At 38.2% G+C, this 20,942-nt stretch overlaps 1 protein-coding gene across 4 annotated transcripts in view; it reads left to right on the top strand.

The window, feature by feature from the left end:
* PCCA (propionyl-CoA carboxylase alpha subunit) overlaps nucleotides 1–20,942 on the top strand; it is a 345,017-nt gene that overhangs the window by 212,185 nt on the left and 111,890 nt on the right. For all 4 annotated transcript variants that reach the window (XM_006101457.3, XM_023764923.1, XM_023764924.1 and 1 more), the window contains one exon: nucleotides 7,718–7,820. In XM_006101457.3, the coding sequence (XP_006101519.1) occupies nucleotides 7,718–7,820 (103 nt within the window). The remainder of the gene's footprint in view (nucleotides 1–7,717; nucleotides 7,821–20,942) is intronic.

The raw sequence follows: 20,942 nt of genomic DNA, 5'->3' as shown, positions 1-20,942 counted from the left end.
TATATATATATATATATATATATATAGTATATATATAGGAGCTGTCTGTACTTCTGCTCAATTTTCTGAAAACCTAAAACTTCTCTAAAAATTAAGTCCATTAATTTAGAAAAAAAGTGCTGAAGGGAAGACATTTTAAAGAAAATTAACAGTAAGACATTTAAAAGAAAATACGCCACAGAATAAATAATTCTGACAAAGGCTTTCTATCCAAAATAAATAACTCACCCAAATAAATAATAATAATAAGGCCAACATCCTAATGAAAAATGGGCAAAAACTTGAGAAAAAAAAAGGACAATAAACACTAATGTTGAGGTGCTTAACATTATTAGTCATAAGGAAAATGCACAGTAAACTATGATGAGATATGGTTTCTCAGCCACTAGCCTGGCTAGAAGTAGAAAGACTGACACCAAATGGTGGCAAGGATATGGAGCAAATTCCATTGCTAGTGGAAGTACAGATTTTTTTAGTGTTTTCTTTCTAGATTTTTTTTTTACCCACGAGAAAAGATATGTCCCCAAAAAAGACTTGTACAAAGAATGTTCATAAGAGCCCATAACTGGGAACAACCTAAATGCCTTCAACAGAAGGATGAACTGATGTGTGTTTGTACAATAGAGTACCACTCAGCAATAAAAACAGAATGGACTATTCAATATGAATGAGCCTCAGAAACATTATAATGGGCCCAGCCAGTGTTGTTCAGTGATTGAGCATTGACCTATAAACCAGGAGGTCACAGTTCGATTCCCAGTCAGGCACATGCCCGGCTTGTGGGCTTGGTCCCCAGCATGGGATGTGCAGGAGGGAGCTGATCAGTGATTCTCATCATTGATGTTTCTATCACTCTCTCCCTCTCCCTTCCTCTCTGAAATAAATAAAAAATATATTCATAAAAAAACAAACAAAAAACCATTATATTGGGCAAAAAAACACACAAACCAAAACACCACTCATAAGAGTCACATAGTTTTGGAGCCTGTTTATATGAAGCTTTAGTCTAATTCAGCGATTTTCAACCTTTTTCGTCTCGTGGTACATATAAACTAATTACTAAAATTCTGTGGCACACCAAAAAATATATTTTTTGCCGATCTGACAAAAAATGTATATAATTTTGATTCATTGCCCTAACTGGTTTGACTCAGTGGATAGAGCGTCAGCCTGCAGACTGAAGGGTCCCAGGTTCGATTCCAGTCAAGGGCATGTACCTTGGTTGCGAGGGCATGTACCTTGGTTGCGGGCACATCCCCAGTAGGGAATGTGCAGGAAGCAGCTAATCGATGTTTCTCTCTCATCGATGTTTCTAACTCTCTATCCCTCTCCCTTCCTCTCTGTAAAAAAATCAATAAAATATATATTTTTTTAAAAATTGATTCATTCACACGGGACAGCTATAGTTGTATTGGCTATTGTCATTTTTTTATTTGACAGTCTAAAGGTAAAGAGGTCAGTGCCCCTGACTAAATAGTTATTGCATGTTTTAAAATTTATTGCAGTACACCATATATTGCTGCACACTAGTTGAAAATTGCTGGTCTAATTGATAGTTGAACTGTTTGGGGGAGGGGGCATTTCCACTGGAAAGGTAAGTGGTGGAACTTAAGATTTTGTGGATTTCTCTGTGTGTAAATTGTATATTCATATTAAAAAACAGGGTGGTTGAAATAATAGAATATTTCAGATAGTGCACCAAATTATAACAATGGTAAGTCTTTTTTAGCATTTTTGTGTCAAGCACTAGTCTAAGCATTGCATTCCTTTATCTCACTTAATCAACATGTCAGGTATTTTTATTATCTTTGTCTTACTGATAAGGAAACTGAGACACAGGGAGGATAGTCACATAGCTGTTGTGGTCAGTGATCAGTCAGACACAAAGGACTGCGGGGTGACGGCTGCACAACATTGCCTTTCCTGACCAGTTGTGTCCAAAGTTTAAACTGAGAACCTTAAATTCTAATTGGTGGAAGAAGGGAATAGGGTGTGCATAATAGGAACATATATACAGTTATGAGAACATCGTCATTCATTTCTAGATTCAGTTGCTATTTGCATAAAATTTGTAACGCTAATGACACCAACCTGGGTGTGTTCCCTATTTCTAGACACTAATTTGTGATATATGCTGTTCTACAAGGACATATATATTTGAATGTACACATTTTAAATTGTGCACAGGCAGAATTCCATTCCTCCACTGTGACAATTTCTAGCTTTGAAGAGGTTCTCTGGAAATGCTGCTTTTATCTTTCTTCTGCAGTGATAAACTTTAATGTTAGAGTGTTGTAAGTTCTCACATAATAAGGCTTAGATTTTTGTTTGGTTTGGCAGTAGACTTCTGTTTAAAATTCCTTTAATCTGTTCATTCCGTGCTTTTTATATTCATTTTGATAGCTGATGGCTCTGTGAAGAATTGTGTATGAATTTATTGCACTAATAAAACTTGTATTTGTGACTCTCCATCCCAACTTGCTTAAAAGTGGGTTTTTCAGTGAATTGCTGAATTTTTGTCTTCTTTATATTTTTTTTTCCTGGAGGAAATAAGAAACAATTCATATGCTACATCTAAAGTTTCATTAAAATTGCTTATGCCCTGTCTGAGGCATTTAAAGTGGGCCATCTGTCTAAACATCTCTCTCTTTTTTTTTCTGATCATTTCCTCGACTTATTCATGAGCCATGGGAGGGCTCCTTTGTAGTCTCCATGGAGCTGGTTCTGTCTACCCCCACTGAATACATCTATGTGCTTGCATAACATAGCTTTTCACCGTGCTGGAAATTCTCTGAACTTCGTTCAGATGAATGGCCCACTTTTCTGAAGGCCTTTTTCTTCCTGCAAAGATTTGTATGCAGAAGCTGACCTCTGTGGCTATGGAATGCAGCATATTATTCTTGATCATTTTACAGACCACCCACTGTGAAAGTTATGATGAAGGATTGCTTAATGATTCTTTGACCACTAACATTGTTTTAACTCAGTATTTCACTCCCAAATAGGTAACAGCATAGTTGAAGCCAGCTTTTCTGAGTGTCTGATAATATGGTTTTGAGATGGTTATAATCCCGGCTAACTAAAAATCCTGATAGTTATGTTTACATAAAATCTGCTTTAAAAAAATGACATGTTATAACAGTGTATTTGCATTAGCACTTTTTTGATTAAAATATTTCAATAAGCTAAATGCATTAGCATTAACATTTATGACAATCAACTGACAGTTTTTGTCATAAAATGTAGAAAAATTTGGTTTTATTGAGCATATTCTTTCTGGCTGGTTGATGATAATCAAAGTAGACAGGTCTGGGTGAGAGCTATTATTTGATTTGCTTTGTGAGTAGTTGTTTATGTGAATTCCTTTTCCCTTCTTTTTTTGGGGGGAGGTTGTGTTTTGAAGTAGTAGCTTAAATTATATCAGCTTTGCAAGTAACTATTAAGTTGTACAGATGAAATTTTTGATCAGGTGGTAGCTGTTTTCTCTTAGATACATACTTCAGGAAAGGTAGCTGGTTTCTGTGTATTATTGCCATGAAGAGCTGCATGAAGCTCCATGAGTTTTTCCCCTTCTTTTCAGAGTCATTTATAAAAATCTTCTCTGAGACTAGTTTGAATTTATTAGATAAATGTAATTCTTTTTTGAAATTTGAAATATAACTTTACATAATAATTACCATTATAAACAGTTGACTTGCTATCAATCGTTGTTAGTATAGTTTCAATAATTTTGCAGAAATAGAGCATATGTCCTTTTAGGTTGGTATGTGTTATTATTTTTATTTATAGTGTATTATAGTTTATTGGTATTTATATTGGACATACATGCCCAATCCCATCCATTCTATTTAAAAACAAAAGTACTTTGAAATGAATGTAAAGCCAGAAGGACTCTTAGCAAATTTTGTTTGTGGAAGATCAAATTAATAAAGAGATTCCACATTGATGATCTTTACTTGGTAGCTCAAGGTTTTGCATTCACAATGGAACCTCTTTCCTATATTTTACTAACATGTCACCTTAAAAGAAATTTTTAGAAAAGTGCCACTTCAGGGCTTTTGTGCTGAGAAGAAACAACAGTTTTCCTCTGTTATCACCCTCCCCCACCCAACTTTGCTCTGATCCATATTTTATAATTGTGGAAATTTGGGTTCAGAAGGATTGACTGAGTTCCTGGGGACATTGCTAGGAAGAGAATGGGCTGAGATGAGACCTCAGCATTTTAACTCAAGAGCCTGTGCTGCAAGTTCCCTCTTGGGGAGGTTATAACATATACGAAACAGATGTGGGTCAAAATAAAAGAATGGGAAAATAAATAGTAGTTAGGTTCCGAAGAGAGGCAACTCCATCTCCCCACCAGCTGTAAGATCACTTTCTGTGGGAAAATGCTTTCTGGGTTCCAACAGGATGTCAAGATCAACAACTTCCTTACTCCTCTGGAAACAGGCTTGATGCATCATAACTAAAAAGTGTCTCCACATTTACTTGAAAGAATTACCTCCATTAGGCCACTAAATTATGAAAATATCAAGCATATAATATAGGTTAAGTGCAAGGAAGATGACTGAAGTGTGTACTATAATTAGGGAACAGTTTATGAGGGAAATTCTTTTAGAAAATCTGTTTGAGAAGCAGAGAGAGGAATTCAGTTTCCTTAAAGCAGCAGTTCTCAACCTGTGGGTCGTGACCCCTTTGGCGGTTGAACGACCCTTTCACAGGGATCACCTAAGACCATCCTGCATATCAGATATTTACATTATGATTCATAACAGTAGCAACATTACAATTATGAAGTAGCAACGAAAATAATTTTATGGTTGGGTCACAACATGAGGAACTGTGTTTAAAGGGCCAGAAGGTTGAGAACCACTGCCTTAAAGGGATTTCAGTTATGGGGTAAAATAAGAATATAGGCCTAGAGTTGGGACTAATTATAACAATAAAAGTTAACATTTACACGCATTATTTAATCCTAAATACATCATTTTGATGCATACAATATGATTATCTTTATTTTATACATAAGGAAACTGAGACTTGAATAGTTTGCTCCAGGTCAAACTGATTAATGGCAAGCTGGAAGTCACCAGAGTGAGTTTGTAACCTCTGTGCTTATTTCTCTTGCTCCTCTTAACTTGGCTTGGTTTGGTTTGTGAAGCAATTTAAGCACTTGACTCAATCAAATCAGAGAGTAATCAGAAATAGATACAAAGAGTGGGGTCTTATTTTAAGGAACTTGAATGGTAGGTAAGTTAAGATTTAACCTGAGCTGAAGTAGAAAGTCTTGGAACAATCTGGAGCAGGAGAGTAACCTAATTATCAGGACTGCAAAGTTTTCAGAAAGCCCTGTTGCCCAGTATTTCTGTCCTGCAGTACCCCTGAGAGGTCAGGGTGATAACCCCAGTTGAAGGTTAACTAAGGGAAGTCTAGTGAGGTCATCTCCACAGTCCAAATGCAGCCAGGTTGTAATCTGGGAGCTCAAGGTGAGATCAGACAATAAATGGGTCCAGGCTGCCTGTCATTAGTTGAGTCAATTAAGCAGAGACAGGGTTGAATCATGTATGAGCATTTATTCCAATACTGCCAGAAGTATGGGAGAACATTAGGTCATCCATGAAAGTCTGCTTTGTACCCCCCTCCCCTCTTTAAGCCAACTGCTTATATTGGGTAGAAGGACAAAGATTATATTCGGAAGGAAGTAGGCAAAAGGAGTAAGAATGGGTATGCAAAAGGAATAAAATTGGGTAAAATGGTTACAGATTATAGGCAATGCAGGCTGGGGGATTGCTAAGGGCAGGCAACCCCCATTGTTTCAGCAACAAGGTTGTTAATCTTTTCATGTTGATAGGCAATTCTCAGATAAGGACCTTATTTCCAGGTTAATACCCAGGTCCCGATGTACAACTCCCAGCCAGGTTAGAATGGGCTTTCTTTAATCAGAACAAAACAATCATGGTTAACAGGGCATAATTAATATTTCTTACAACTAGTCTCCACTGTTCTGTTTCTCCCTCCTGCCCCTAACAAAGGTTCACTCTCCTTCAGTAGTTCATGCTGTGTCCCTGGAGTGACAGGGCTTATCCTCTGCATGCTTTGGGATATATAAAAATAAGGCATGATCTTGGTCTTTGAGAATCTCACAGGCCAATAGGGGAGACAGACATAAACAAAAAAATGCCCCATGGAATAGAGTGGAATTGGAGCACAGAAGGCCTGTCCTCCCTTTCCTTCTCTCTGGGCCATGCCCTCTTTTCTCTCTCCCCTCCTTCTCTCCCTCTTGTATGCTCCCCTGTTCTTTCCAGCTCTCAAGTGTGATCTCTGTTCTGAAACAGTCCTCTTCAGAGTGCCCAAAAGACTCCTCCAGGCCTTCATATGCATTATTACTGGTTTTTATCCATATTTCACTTTAATTTTCACTCTTATAGTATTTAAAACATTTTTTCATCTTTAGGAAATAAGTAGTGCGCCAAATATTTACCTTAATGATTAATTATTCTTCATTAAACATATGTCTAGAAATGATTTGATTATATTCAAAGTTTTTGTGACTATAACATTTAAAAAAAATCAAATACACAGAAAATACTTTTGAAATTGGTTGGAATAGGGGGTTAAATTAAAACATAGCCTGCAACATTTTTTCAGAACTATGTCTTAAGCCAGAGTCTGGATACTACATATTTAGTATTTAGTACATATTACTTCACAACTATAAATAATGTAAACATACAATATTTAAATTAGTTTAACTTAGAAATCATTAAAATGTTGTAACTTTTAAAAAAATGCATGGGCCCTGGCTGTTGCTCTCAGTGGTTAGAGCAGAGACCCTTGCACTGAACCTGGGTTTCAGGTTTGATCTCTGGCCCTGGTCTGGGCTCATGCGGGAGGCAACAAGTCAATGTGTCTCTCACACATTGCTGTTTCTCTCTCTCTCTCTCTCCTCCTCCCTTCCACTCTCTCTAAAAATATCCTCTGGTGAGGATTAACAAAAAATAAAATAAATGTGCTGAATATTTGTATTCTAAAAGTGTTTTTATCTCTGGCTGCCTCTCCCAATTTTTCTGTACTATGTAATATTGATCATGCACAAGAAAAAAATCTGTGTGTTAAGACAAGCATTAGTGATACTGTATTCTTATCAAAACAAACAAACGAAAAAACAAAACAAAAGGAAGGTTTTGGAGGTGATGGGAATGTTTATTACCTTGATTGTGGTGACGGTAACATAAGCGAATAAATATGTCCCAACTCACCAAGGAGTATATGCTAATTATGTACAGTTTTGGGGTTTTTTTGCAAACTCAGTAAAAAAAAAGAACTAGCATTGTAGTATTTTAAAAACAGTTTGAACAGTAACCAAATATTGAAAAGAAATGAATATTTTTTAGGGAAGGTTAATCCTTGAAGGACTGTCACAAATAAAGTGACTCAAATTCATAGACTAGATGAGGTACTTCAAATAGATGATGGTACCACAATTATCCCAGAATGACTGCTGTTGTCCTTGAGTGTCTGTGTATGGGTTTTTTTTGTTGTTGTTGTTGTTTTTTTAATCTCTCTAGTTTTTTTTCAAGGATAGAACCTTTAAAATAAAATGTTCTGAAATACAGTCTTTGACAGTTTTACTCTGTACACTTAATCTCAAAAGAAAATCAGTTTACTGAGAGATAAAAATATGAAATTATTAACTGTTTTTCTTTTCTTTCTACTTCAGAGTGCCTATTGTTAAACCACAAGTGGCTAACTGGGAGCTTTCAATAAAACTGAATGATGAAGTTCATACTGTTGTAGCATCAAACAATGGGAAAACGTTCTCTGTAAGTTTTCTTTCTTTTTCTTTGGGGGTGGTGTAATTTTGAAATTATCTATGAATATTTGAAATAATTTTTAACTTCTGCAGTGACTTACATCTTTTGAATCTATAACATAGCTTTGTATTTGTTTCATCTTCTTTAGGAAGCTGAATGTAAATGGAATTTTTTTTCTCTGATGGTAATTAGGAAATAACATTCCTAGATTTAGTCACATTCTAAACCTACCTCCTGACACCTGATTCATTTTTTCTTTTGTTATTGAGATACTTTTGGCTTTGCAATAGAGAAGAGTATCTTTAATTATAATTCCAAATGCATGATAGCTGTGGTAGGTCACCATTCTTTTAAAATAATAATCTGAAGCCTCATATAACATTTTCTTGAGATTTCATGTTGTGAGACATTCTTGAGGCTAAATTTACCTTATGATGACATTCCTTTTGTTTTGAAGAACTTAAAACCCTAGGATGATATCCATGGCAAAACTGCTTTAGTTTAATTCTTGTCTGTTCTGAGCAATGTTACAATAAGATTTAGTGTTTGTACTGTGGTATAAGTAATATGCTTAAATTCTGTTGTTTGAGATTGCCAGAAAAAACCATGAAGTTTCTATTTTAACTTGTGTCCTTTTTTAGTTTCAGCATGAACCCAGAAACTACCATACAGTTAGCACAATAAATATTATATTAATTTACATTCCTTTTCTCATGGCTAAGCTGCATTGAAATGTCATTTTGTTTTGGGGGAAAATGACTTTTTGTCAGAAGATTTAAACAGGATATGAAAATCATAATAATACAATTTCACTGAAATAAGACCTGCTGAGGTTTTAGGTGCATGGCAGTTTCTTGATCCCAGCTAGAAAATGCCGGAAGTCAAGAATTAATGAGAATTCATTTATTCAACAAATACTTAGGCAAGACTGTGCCGGCTGTGTGCTAGATAAGTGCTAAGCTGCTACACTGGAGAAGCTGATGTCCTTATGTGGTGGCATCACAAGGAAATGAGATTACTTCATGAATTAAGGGCAGTCTCCTTGGTTTTGTTTAAATTCTGTGATTCATTCTATATGCCAAAACTGCTAAAGTATTTGTTGCTAAAAGATGTTTCACTCAACTCTCTTAAAATGAAAGCTGTGATGGAATTAAACAGTTGTCTTATAATATATTTTGTGAGGAACTTAGATGATTCTTTACATTTCTCCTTTCCATGTGATTGTTTTAAAGAATAGCTTTGTAAGTGGACAGTTAACCATACATCAGGTTGAGTGGCAAATTATGTTGTGTAGTGGAGACTATTAATATTATTATGTAGCATTTTCCTTCGGGAAGGTTAACTTTACAAAAAGGTAGACTTTAGCATAATTTGTGAGTCACCACTGTAGTGGTAACCACTGTAGTGGTAATCTGATACCCCAACACTCTATTTTTCTAAGCCGTGCCTTGGCTTAATAAGAAAACCGCCCTGGTTACTTCTTAGAACTGTTATTTCTCTATGCTTGTTTAGATTCCATGTTGGAAAACTAGAGGCCATTGGCTTGACAGTTCAAGTGGTGTCTTTGAATTGTTACCTCCTGTTTCACTTTTTAGCTCATGAAGAAAGTAGGGCTGTTTTAAAAACATCAAAATTAATGCATGAAAAATTGCCCCAGAAAATATCCACCTTGTTATATAGTATCAAAATCTACTTCCCATGTTTATTGGCTTAGCTATTATCAGAAACATCAAACCTAATGAAAAGAGAGTACTCCTGATAGTGTATTTCTTTTTTCTAAAGCATATTTATGTTGAATTTCATTTGACATCAGTATTATGAAAGGAGTCAAGTTCAATTGTGTGGAGCAAGTAAAGACTCATTGGTATGAAGATTTTAATAGTGTAGAACCCCTGCTTTTAGGGCCTTAGAGGGGAGAACTGTGACTGTTTGCTTGGTTTTCTAGATTACCTAGTGCCACGCCAAGAGAAAATGAATTAGCCTAGAGGTGACAGTCTAGGTTAATGACCCCAGAGGTAGTCCAGGCAAAGTCATATTTGCTTATTAGCCCACAGTAATGCTTCAGATACCACATGTTTTCACACTTCTTTTATCTAATTAAAACATTTAGTTGTAAGATATATCAAATTAGGAAAGCACAGCAAATATACAAATCTTCTTACTATGATTTTCTATTAAAAAAGAAAAAAAGTATAGATAACAGCTAAATTCCTTCTGTACATCATCCCATTTCTGCCTTCTTCCTCCCCAGGGGTGAGAGCTATCCTGAAGGTGCTGTCTGTTGTTCTGTTACGTGTCGTTACACTTTTAGTATGTATATATGTACCATAATAATAGTGAAAAAGAAAATTGTGAAAACATAAGTACTGGATGATACCATTTATATAAGACTTAGAAAATACAAAAAACAATTCAATTTACAATAGCATAAAAAAAGAATAAGATGCATAGAAATAAACTTAACTATGGAGGAGAAAAACTTGTACCCTGGAAACTACATTACACTAGGAACTACAAAATTTTGCTGAAAGAAATTAAAGAAGACACATATAAATGGAAAGCCATTTATGTTCATAGGTTGGAAGACTTTTAATGTTGTTATGATGTTAATACTACCTAAAGTTATCTACAGATTCAGTACAATCCTTATCAAAATCCCTTGGAGTTTTGCAGAAATAGAAAAATCCATCCTATGATTCATATGGAATCTCAAGGGACCCCAAATAGCCAAAACAATTTTGAAAAAGAAGAACAAAGTTGGAGAGCTCATACTTCCTGATTTCAAAACTTAAAACAAAACTACAGTAATGAAAACAGTGTTGTACTGGCATAAGACAGTTGCATAGACCAATGGAGTAGACTTGAAAGCCCAGAAATAAACCCTTCGTTATATGGTCAAATGATTTTGATAGGAATGCCAAAGCCATTCAATGGGAAAGGAGTCTTTTAAACAAATAGTACTACGGGAGGGGGGGTGCTGGGCTGGGTGGAAAAGGAGAAGGGATTAAGTATGTATAAATCAATCAGTCAATAAAAATAAAACAAAGGAAAAATGAAGTTGGACCCTACCTTAAAGCAAATATAAAATTAACTAAACATGTTATAAAGACCTAAATGTACCTGGGAGGATGTGGGAGCAGGGTGGAGGGGGTCAATGGGGGAATATATGAGACATTTGTAATACTTTCAACAATAAAGATAATTTTTTTTTTAAACATATCCTCAGGTGAGGATTTTTTATTGATATTTTTACAGAGAGGAAGGAAGAGGGATAGAGAGTTAGAAACATCGATGAGAGAGAAACATCGATTAGCTGCCTCCTGCACACCCCCTACTGGGGATGTGCCCGCAACCAAGGTACATGCCCTTGACCGGAATCGAACCTGGGACCCTTGAGTCCGCAGGCCGACGCTCTATCTACTGAGCCAAACCGGTTACGGCTAAAGATAATTTTTTAATAAAAGAGACTTAAATGTAAAAGCTAAAGCTATAAAACTTTTAGAAGGAAGCATGAGAAAAGCCTTATGACATTGGATTTGATGATCATTTATTGAATATGACAGCACAGTCAACAAAAGAAAAAAAGATAAATTAAGACTACGTCAAAATGTAAAACTTTTGTGCATCAAAGAACACAATCAACAGAGTGAAAATGCAATCCATGGAGTAAGATAAAATATCCTATATAATAAAAGCCTAATATGCTAAGTGTCCAGTCGTCTGGTGACTGGTCGACTGTTCAACCAATCAAAGTGTAATATGCTAAGGCCACTCAACCGTTTGCTATGACGTGCACTGACCACCATGGGGTAGACGCTCCGACCAGTAGGTTAGCTTGCTGCTGAGGTCTGGCCGATGGGGACTGAGTGAGATGGGCCAGATACGCCCTGGAGCCCTCCCACGGTCCCTCCGTAATCGTACACTGGTAGGGTCCCTTAGTCTGGCCTGCGCCCTCTCACAATCCCGGACTCCTCAGGGGATGTTGGAGAGCTGGTTTCAGCCCGGTCCCGCAGGCCACTCCCTTCGGGAGGGCGCCAGATTCAGGGTTCATGGCTGGCAAGCACTGCTGTGGCAGCACGAGCCTCTCCCCGATCGGGACTGATTGGGTGTGAGCCCGTGGCAGGCGCGGTGGGGCCGGGATGAGCGGGAGTGGCAGGTAGGAGCTGCGGGTGATGTTGGATTCGGGTTTCGGCCTGATCCCCGCAGGCCACCCAGAGGGGCCCCACCCATGCACAAATTCATGCACCGGGCCTCTAGTTTGCATATATCTGACAAGGAATATTATCCAGAATATATAAAGGATTCCAACAGCTCAATAGCAAAACAAATAAACACACAACCTGTTTTTAAAGGACTTGAATAGACATTTCTCCAAAGAAGATACACAAATGGCCAATAAGCATAAGAAAAGGTGCCTGCATTTCCAGCCATCTCTCCGGGCAGACAGCAACCCTGCTGCTTTCTCAGTTCTGATGCTCTGGGCTGGGAAGCCCAGTTTGGGGTTTAGAGCCCAGAATTCTCAGTGGGAATCACCCACAGCTGAGATATCCCTCTGGAACTTCAGCTGCTGTCTGTGGGAGCCCGGCCAGCCCTTTCATGCCTCTGCCCTTCCTGCCAGTCTTTATAAGGTCTCCACTTTCCACCCTTGATTATCAGGGTTCTGTCTGGCTAGTCTTCAGTTGATTTTTCAGGGTGCTTTTTCTATATTTTAGTTGTATTTCCATTTTGGTCCTGGGAGAGTGTCAGTGTAGCTTCCACTTACTCCACCACCATTTTGGAATCTCCAAAAAACTAACTTTTTAATAGTTGTAAAACTTTCTTGCAGTTTTAAATTACAGAGTCTTTTCATTTTCCAATTTGAAGTAAGTTATGTGTTGATAATATTTATATTAAAAGTTAAATGGCAGAGATCCACTTCTTCAAAGGCAGTTCTGTGCAGCAAACCAACTATAATTAGTAAAAATTATGAAAATCACTTCACAAGTCACATTTTATATGTAGAAAATCTTAAGAAATTCACCGAGAAGTTATTACAATTATAAATAGGTTTAGCAAGGGTACAGAATACTAGATTAATTCTATTTTTATTTACGTTCAGTGAACAATCCAAAAATAAGATTATTAAAATTCCATAAACAAGAGCATCAAAAGAATAAAATACTTAGAATAAATTTAACAAAAGAAGGGCAAAACTTATACTGTGAAAACTACAGACTCTTAAAAAAGAAATTAAATAAAATCTGAATAAAGAGAAAGCATTTTACATTTATAAATTGAAAAATTTAATACTGTTATGATGGCATTACTTCCCAAATTGGTGTACAGATTCAGTGCAGTTCTTATCAGAATCCAAACTTTATTTTTGTCAGAAATTGACAAGCTGGTACTAAAATTCACATGAAACTTAAGGAACCCAGAACAGCCAAAACAATCCTGAAAAAAAGAACAAATTTGGAGAACTTACACTTAACCCTTTCAAAACTTACTAGAAAACTATCATGTAATTAAGTCAGTATAATACTTGCATAAAGATTAAGTGATTTAAAAAAAAATATATTTTATTGATTTTTTACAGAGAGGAAGGGAGAGGGAGGGATAGAGAGAAACATTGATCAGCTGCCTCCTGCACACCCCCCACTGGGGATGTGCCCACAACCAAGGTACATGCCCTTGACCGGAATCGAACCTGGGACTTTTCAGCCCACAGGCTGACGCTCTATCCACTGAGCCAAACTGGTTAGGGCAAGATTAAGTGATTTTTCATAAAGGTGCCAAGATAAATCAATGAGGAAGAATAGTGTTTTCAACAACTGTTGGTGGAACAACTGAGTAACTACATATAAAAAATAAGGTTGAATCCCTATCACACTGAATTTATATACCAAAATTAACCCCAAATGGATAAAAGATTTAAATTTAAGAGGTCGCCCTAGCTAGTTTGGCTCAGTGGATAGAGCATCAGCCTGTGGACTGAAGGGTCCTAGGTTCGATTCTGGTCAAGGGTATATACCTTGGTTGCAAGCTTGATCCCAGGAGGGGCCGTGCAGGAGGCAGCCGATCAATGATGTTCTTCTCTCATCGATTTTTCTATCTCTTTATCCCTCTCCCTTCTTCTCTCTCTCAAAATCAATAAAAAACATTAAAAAATAAGAGGTAAAACAATAAAACTCTTATAAGAAAACATAGTTTGTTGAAAAATCAGAGATATTTTCTATAGATAATAATTTCTTCTTATTTTTAATCCTCACCTGATGATATGTTTTTTTCGATTTTTAGGGAGAGAGAGAGAGAAACATTGATGTGAGAGAAACACATCAATCAGTTGCCTCCTATATGGGCCCCAACCAGAGATCCAACCTGCAAACTAGGTATGTGCCTTGACCGGAAATTGAACCCACAACCTTTTGGTATATGGGCCTACACTCCAACCAACTGAGCCACCTGGCCAGGGTTCATCCTTAATTTTATTTTTAATTGTTTTAAACAGTAGAGTGAGAAGAGGATTCCCCTGTCTTGTTTTATTGCATTGTTGCTTTTGATACTTATATTAGCTTACTCAAAATTATTTTCACAAAGCAACAGGTTACTTTGATCTGTTTTATTAAATATGTGCCTTGCCCAGACACTGTGGTAAGGAATTCATAAACATTATGTCCCAGTTTACAGATGAGCTTGGAAATTGATGTTAAAAAAGACTAAGTAAGAGAGCTGAAGTCACATAGCTTGTGAGTATCTATATATATAAAACCCTAATATGCAAATAGACCAGACGGTGGAACAGACGAACAACCAGTTGCTATGACGTGCGCTGACCACCAGGGCGCGCGCATGAAACATGGCGGGCATCAGTAGCAGGCAGCAGAGCGCAGAACATAATGGGCGTTGGCAGCAGCGGGATGGTGGAGCAGGTGAGCAGGGACACCAGACCAAGGCGGGGCGCCAGTTGCTGTCATCAGGGCAAGCCTCTGGTGGTAACTGAAAATTCTTTGCTCCCACATGCCGTGGTACCGCCTGGCACTCGCACCTGCTGCCAGTGCTGGACCTACTTGCACCCGCTGCCGGCACCCGGTGTCCGCCCCGATAGCTTGGCGCCATCAGCGGGTGCGAGCAGTGGCTGCTGGCCCCGATCGCCCTTCAGGGCTTCTCCACTTCCCCCTGCTCCTGAGGGGCAATTGGGGCCGGCAGCCTCCTCTTGCATCCACTGTCAGTGACGGCCTTGCTCGCACCCACTGCCAGCGCTGGCCCTGCTCACATCCGCAACCGGCGCCGGTCCCGATCGCTAGGTGCCATCAGTGGGTGTGAGTGGCGGCTGCTGGCCCTGATTGCCCCTGAGGGCTTCTCCACCTCCCCTGCTCCTAAGGAGCAATCGGGGCAGCAGATGCTGCTTGCACCCGCTGCTGGCACCAGCCCCAATCGCTCCGCGCTGTCAGTGGGTGCGAGCGGGGCTGGCGCCGTCAGTGCGTGGGAGCAGTGGCAGTGGGAATGGGGCTGCTGGCAGACAGGATACCGGGGGCCATGGTGGGAGGTGCGGGGGGGTGGCACAGAGGATGGGCCAAGACCGGCCCCTTTGCCCACCACGGCCTTGCGGCCCACAGTTACTTTCAAGGTGCATGAATTTGTGCACCGGGCCCCTAGTAGAATATAAAATGAAACCCAGGTCAGTGTGATTCTAAGGCCCATGAACTAGTTAGTACCTCTTTGTATCTAACTTTACAAAGTAGTTTTGCTAGACAAAATTCTGAGAAATAGTAGCACTGTCGTGGGAAATTAGCTCTGCCATTCTGTGGTTAAATCATTGTTATTACAAGGAATAATACATTTATTTTAACCAGAATACTTTGTTACATGATAAAAAGAATTTTCTTTGTGATATGTTGAAAGTCATACTGTTTAGTGGAATCATGGAAAGCAATGCAAGAACATGAATAAGTCACAAAAAATGTACACAATATTATGTACACAATGTGCCCATTTTAAAAAATATATTTTTATTGATTTCAGAGAGGAAGAGGAAGGAGAGCGAGATAGAAACATCAATGATGAGAGAGAATCATTGATTGGCTGCCTTCTGCATGGCCCCTACTGGGGATCTAGCCCGCAACCCGGGCATGTGCCCTTGACCGGAATCGAATCTGGGGCCCTTCAGTCCGCAGGCCAATGCTCTATCCACTGAGCCAAACCAGCTAGGGCTGTACCCACTTTTTAAAAGTACACAATTAGAATAGATGTTAGAAAGCATTTTTAGTATCATACTATCTGTGTAGATATTAATCTATTTTTCAAATTAGTGTTAAAATTCAAAATACTGACTTTTAGCAGTGATGTTACAGTTTTACACAAGTAATTTTTAGAGCAATACAAGGTTTGAGATAGATAAGATTTTGCATCTAAAAGAGTTTGTGCTTTCATTTTGTTTTCTTAATAATGTTCATTTTGGTTGAGGTAAAACTGTCTCATCTTTAGATGCCTGTGGTGAAGGGAAGGAAATGTTTTGTAGTATTCATATCATTGAAATTACCACCCTATATTTTTCTTCTTAAAGAAAGAATATGGTAATGAACATAGAATGAAAAATAATAATTACATATGGGTGCATAATAAGAAATAATTATATATGCATTGTTTGAGGTTTTCTTTCTCAAATATAGCCAACCCTTTCTCATGTATTTTGTTCTAGATTTCTTGAATAAGGAAACATTCCAGCAATTTGTTTTCATGTTTAGATAGCACTTGAAAATTCTTTGCTTTAAGTAGAGCTATATAAGTAGAGGTTTTAAGTAGAGCTATATAAGTATTTTTATATAACATTGCATAAAGATTAAGAATTAAGTGAACTCAGCATATATCAGTAAATAATCTCATGTACCAAATAACATTTTCTTTGTTTTCAAATATTTATGTAAATAGTCTTAAATGTATTTTAATATTAGTTCATACCTGCATTTTACATCATAATCTCTGTTCTTTTTATCCCATTTGTAGTGACTGGACTTTTTATAGAGACTAAGAGTTTTGATTCTTTTAAAGAAATAATTTTCAAATGCCTAGAAAAAAATACAATATTATTACATCTGTCCTTTTGCCTCTCTGGTCAGTTTTTAGAATACACTCTTATTCTTGAACATGAAAAGGAGTTCAGCAAACAAAGTCAGCTCACTATTACATTTATAATGTAGGCTTTTTGTTAAAATGTATGGCTAAATAGTAGGCTGACAGGTAAAGAAAAGAATATTTTTGCCCTAGCTGATTTGGCTCAGTGGATAGAGTGTCGGCCTGTGGACCAAATGGTCCCAGGTTCGATTCTGATCAAGGGCAGGTGCCTTGGTTGCAGGCGCCTCCCAGGCCTGGGCCCTGGTCATGGTACATACAAGAGGCAACCAATTGAGGTGTTTATCTCACATCAATGTTTATCTCTGTCTTTCCCTTTCTTTTCCACTCTCTCTAAAAGATCATTGGAAAAAATATCCTCAGGTGAGGATTAACAAAAGAAAAGAAAAGAAAAATAGCCTTTAAAAATGAATGCCATAGCCCTGGCCGGTGTGGCTTAGTTGGTTGAGCGTGGTCCCATGCACTGAAAGTTCGCAAGTTCCATTCCCAGTCAGGGCCTAGAATCCCTAGTAGGGGGCATGTGGGAGGCAGCCAATTTGTGTTTCACTCTCTCCCTCTCCCTTTCTTTCTTTCTCTCTCTATCTCTAAAAATCAATAAAAACATATTTTAAAAATGAATACTATATGCACCAGGATCGGACAACCAAGATGGCAGCATAAGGTATATACCTGTACATGCCGCCCCCCACAACCACATTAAAACTACAACTAATAGACAAAACAGCGATCATCCAGAACCACGGGAAAGCTGGCGAGTGGAAGTTCTACAACTAGAAGGAAAGAAAAAAGCGCATTGAGGCTGGGTAGGAGGTGCGGAGGCGCCAAGAGCAGAGGGAAGCAGCCAAGATTCGGAGATGAAGGAACATGTCACAAATGGAAGAAATGGAGGAAAGCAGATTACTGGATTTGGAGTTCAAAACCACAGTTATAAGGTTACTCAAGAATCTCCTACAAACCTCTGAGGAACTTAGTGAGACCTTCAAGGATCTTAATGAGAATGCCAAAAAAATGGAAAAGGACTAGTCAGAAATTAAGCATACACTGACTAAAATAAAGAATAATATACAGAGATCCAACAGAAGACTAGAGGATCCCAAGAATCAAGTTAAAGATTTGAAATATGAGGAAGCAAAAAACACCCATCCGGAAAAGCAAAAAGCAAAAAGAATCCAAAAATATGAAGATAGTGTAAGGAGCCTCTGGGACAATTTCAAACGTACCAATATCCGAATTATGGGGGTGCCAGAAGAAGAGAGAGAGCAAGATATTGAAAGCCTATTAGAAGAAATAATGACAGAAAACTTCCCCTACCTGATGAAAGAAATAGACTTACAAGTCCAGGAAGCAAAGAGAACCCCAAATAAGAGGAATCCAAAGAGGACCACACCAAGACACATCATCATTAAAATGCCAAGGGCAAAAGACAAAGAGAGAATCTTAAAAGCAGCAAGAGAAAAACAGTTAGTTACCTACAAGGGAGTATCCATACGACTGTCAGCTGATTTCTCAACAGAAACCATGCAGGCCAGAAGGGAGTGGCAAGAAATATTTAAAGTGATGAATAGCAAGAACCTACAACCAAGATTACTTTACCCAGCAAAGCTATCATTCAGAATAGAAGGTCAGATAAAGAGCTTCACAGATAAGAAAAAGCTAAAGGAGTTCATCACCACCAAACCAGTATTATATGAAATGCTGAAAGGTATTCTTTAAGAAGAGGAAGAAGAAGAAAAAGGTAAAGATAAAAATTATGAACAACAAATACATAGCTATCAACAAGTGAATCTAAAATTTAAGTCAATAAAAAAATCTGATGAACAGAATAAACTGGTGAATATAATAGAAGTGGGGGCATAGAAAGGGAGTGGACTGACAATTTTCAGGGGGAAGTGGGTGTGAAGAGTTCAGGAAGAGACTGGACAAAAATCTTACACCTTTGGATGAGGACAGTGGCGGGGGTAAGGGCATGGGGTGGGGTGGGAACCAGGTGGAGGGGAGCTATGGCGGGGGGGAAAGAGAAACATCTGTAATAATCTGAACAATAAAGATTTATTTTTAAAAAATGAATACCATATACTATTAGGGGCTTATAATAAAGGACTGCAATTGTATTTAGAAAATGGCCTTATAGTATGTGAAAACAGTAGACAATTGAAGTTTTTAAGTCATGCAAAATATTTTTTACTTAAAACCTTTTTTTCCTTTTGACAGCAATTAACTATTATGATGATGTAAACTACTTTCTTAAAAAATTCTTTATTGTTTAAATATTACATGTCTCCTTTTCCCCTCATTAACCTCTTCCCAGTCATTCCCACCCTCCCAGTATAAACTACTTTTCTGTTTGGTTAATTTTTTTACTTAAACTCTCCACCAATCCCACCATTTTAAAAAAGTTTACTAAACAAAGCAACAGAAATGTTATCCTATTTGAGGAAAGTATTTTCTGTTGATGATTTTTTTAACAGAAAAACATAACATTGTATTAACATGAAATATTTTCCCGTTGGCTGAAACATTTGTTTTCTTGGTTAAATTATTTTTCCATTTGAGAAAAAAATTACTCAGAAAATAAGTCCAGGTAATTGCTTTTAAAAAGTTAATTTTTTCTTCAAGAAACATAAAACTGTTGTAAGTAAAGCCAACAGGCCAGAGGAAAAATTTGCAGCTCATTTTAGTGGGAAAAGAGGGGAATGTTCTTAGTATATAAAGAACTCTTACAAATCAATATGAACAAGACCAACTACCCAGGTGAAAGAATGTTCAAAGACGGTTTACAGCAAAGGACTTATAAATGGCTTCTGCACATATGCAAAATCGTGATAAAGCACACAGAGAAATTCAAGTTAATGTGCCATTTTCCACCTTTGTGTTGGCAAAGATAAAAAATTTGGTAATTTCCTAACTTTATAAGGTTGTAGAAAAATAGGCCCTTATACATTATTGGTGGGAGAATAAATTATACAGCCTCCATGGAGAGCAATTTGACAAAATGGAATTATACTATCAGATATGTTCACATGTAGGAGATGTACAAGAATGTTCATGGCAGTATTGCTTATAATTGCAGAAGATTGGAAACAGCTGACATGCCCATCACAATGGGAGAATTAAATAAATGTGGTACATCCATACCATCGAACCTCTGTGCAGTCATTAAAAAGGATCTGAGCATTCTCTATGCTGATTTGTGAAGTGACAAAAGAAATGTACGTTCACCTGTGTAAAAAAGAATGCATGTATTTATGCTTGGAAGGAGCCACAAGGAACAACCATACCGCTTTTGAATTGGGGAGCTGGATGGATGACAAGAATGAGAGAGAAAGATACAGACCTTATACTAGAAGTCTCTTTAGTACTTTTTGAATCTTGAATTCTATATATGTATTCTGTTCTTTTAAAAAATCTGCAAAAAAAGGACATAGGGAAGATGGCGGCATAGGTAAACACCGGAGACTGCCGCCGTGGACAACCACTTCAAAAATACAACTAAAAGTCGGAGCGGACATCAACCAGAACCACGGGAAGGCTGGCTGAGGAGAGTCTCTTCAACTAGAAGCAAAAACAACAGCATTCCGACGCTCAGCGGAGGCGCAGTGTGGAAAATTTAAAGGTACGGCGGTGCGGTGGTGAGGGTGCGCGTGCAAAGCGGGCTGGCGGCTGAGGGCGCGATTGTCGTTTTCAATCAGGAGCGAGTCTCAGACTCTGGGCTACAGATCCGGGCGAGTCTCTAGGGACCCAGACTCAAACGGGAGAAGCGGGACTGTCTGGCTACGGCCCCTCCGAGGTTTGCAGCGATTGTTGGGACAGAGAGGCAGAGCCCCTGGGGACGGACTGAGAGCGGCCATAGCTGCTCCCTCCCCCCGCCCTGTTGAGCCCGCCCCGCCCAAACCCTGCGCACAGCCATTTGCCGATCGCCTCAGGCAAGGGCTGGACTAGCGCCTCCCCAGAGGACTGAAGTTTTCCCACAGCTGATCTCCACAGCCAGTCAGCCTGGTGGTCAAATCCCTCTAGTGTTAACTA

The sequence above is a fragment of the Myotis lucifugus genome, unplaced genomic scaffold (genome assembly GCF_000147115.1).
Source record: "Myotis lucifugus unplaced genomic scaffold, Myoluc2.0 scaffold_363, whole genome shotgun sequence".
Taxonomy (NCBI): domain Eukaryota; kingdom Metazoa; phylum Chordata; class Mammalia; order Chiroptera; family Vespertilionidae; genus Myotis; species Myotis lucifugus.
The sequence above is the reverse complement of the archived record's forward strand: the minus strand, read 5'-3'. Positions and strand labels throughout refer to the sequence as shown.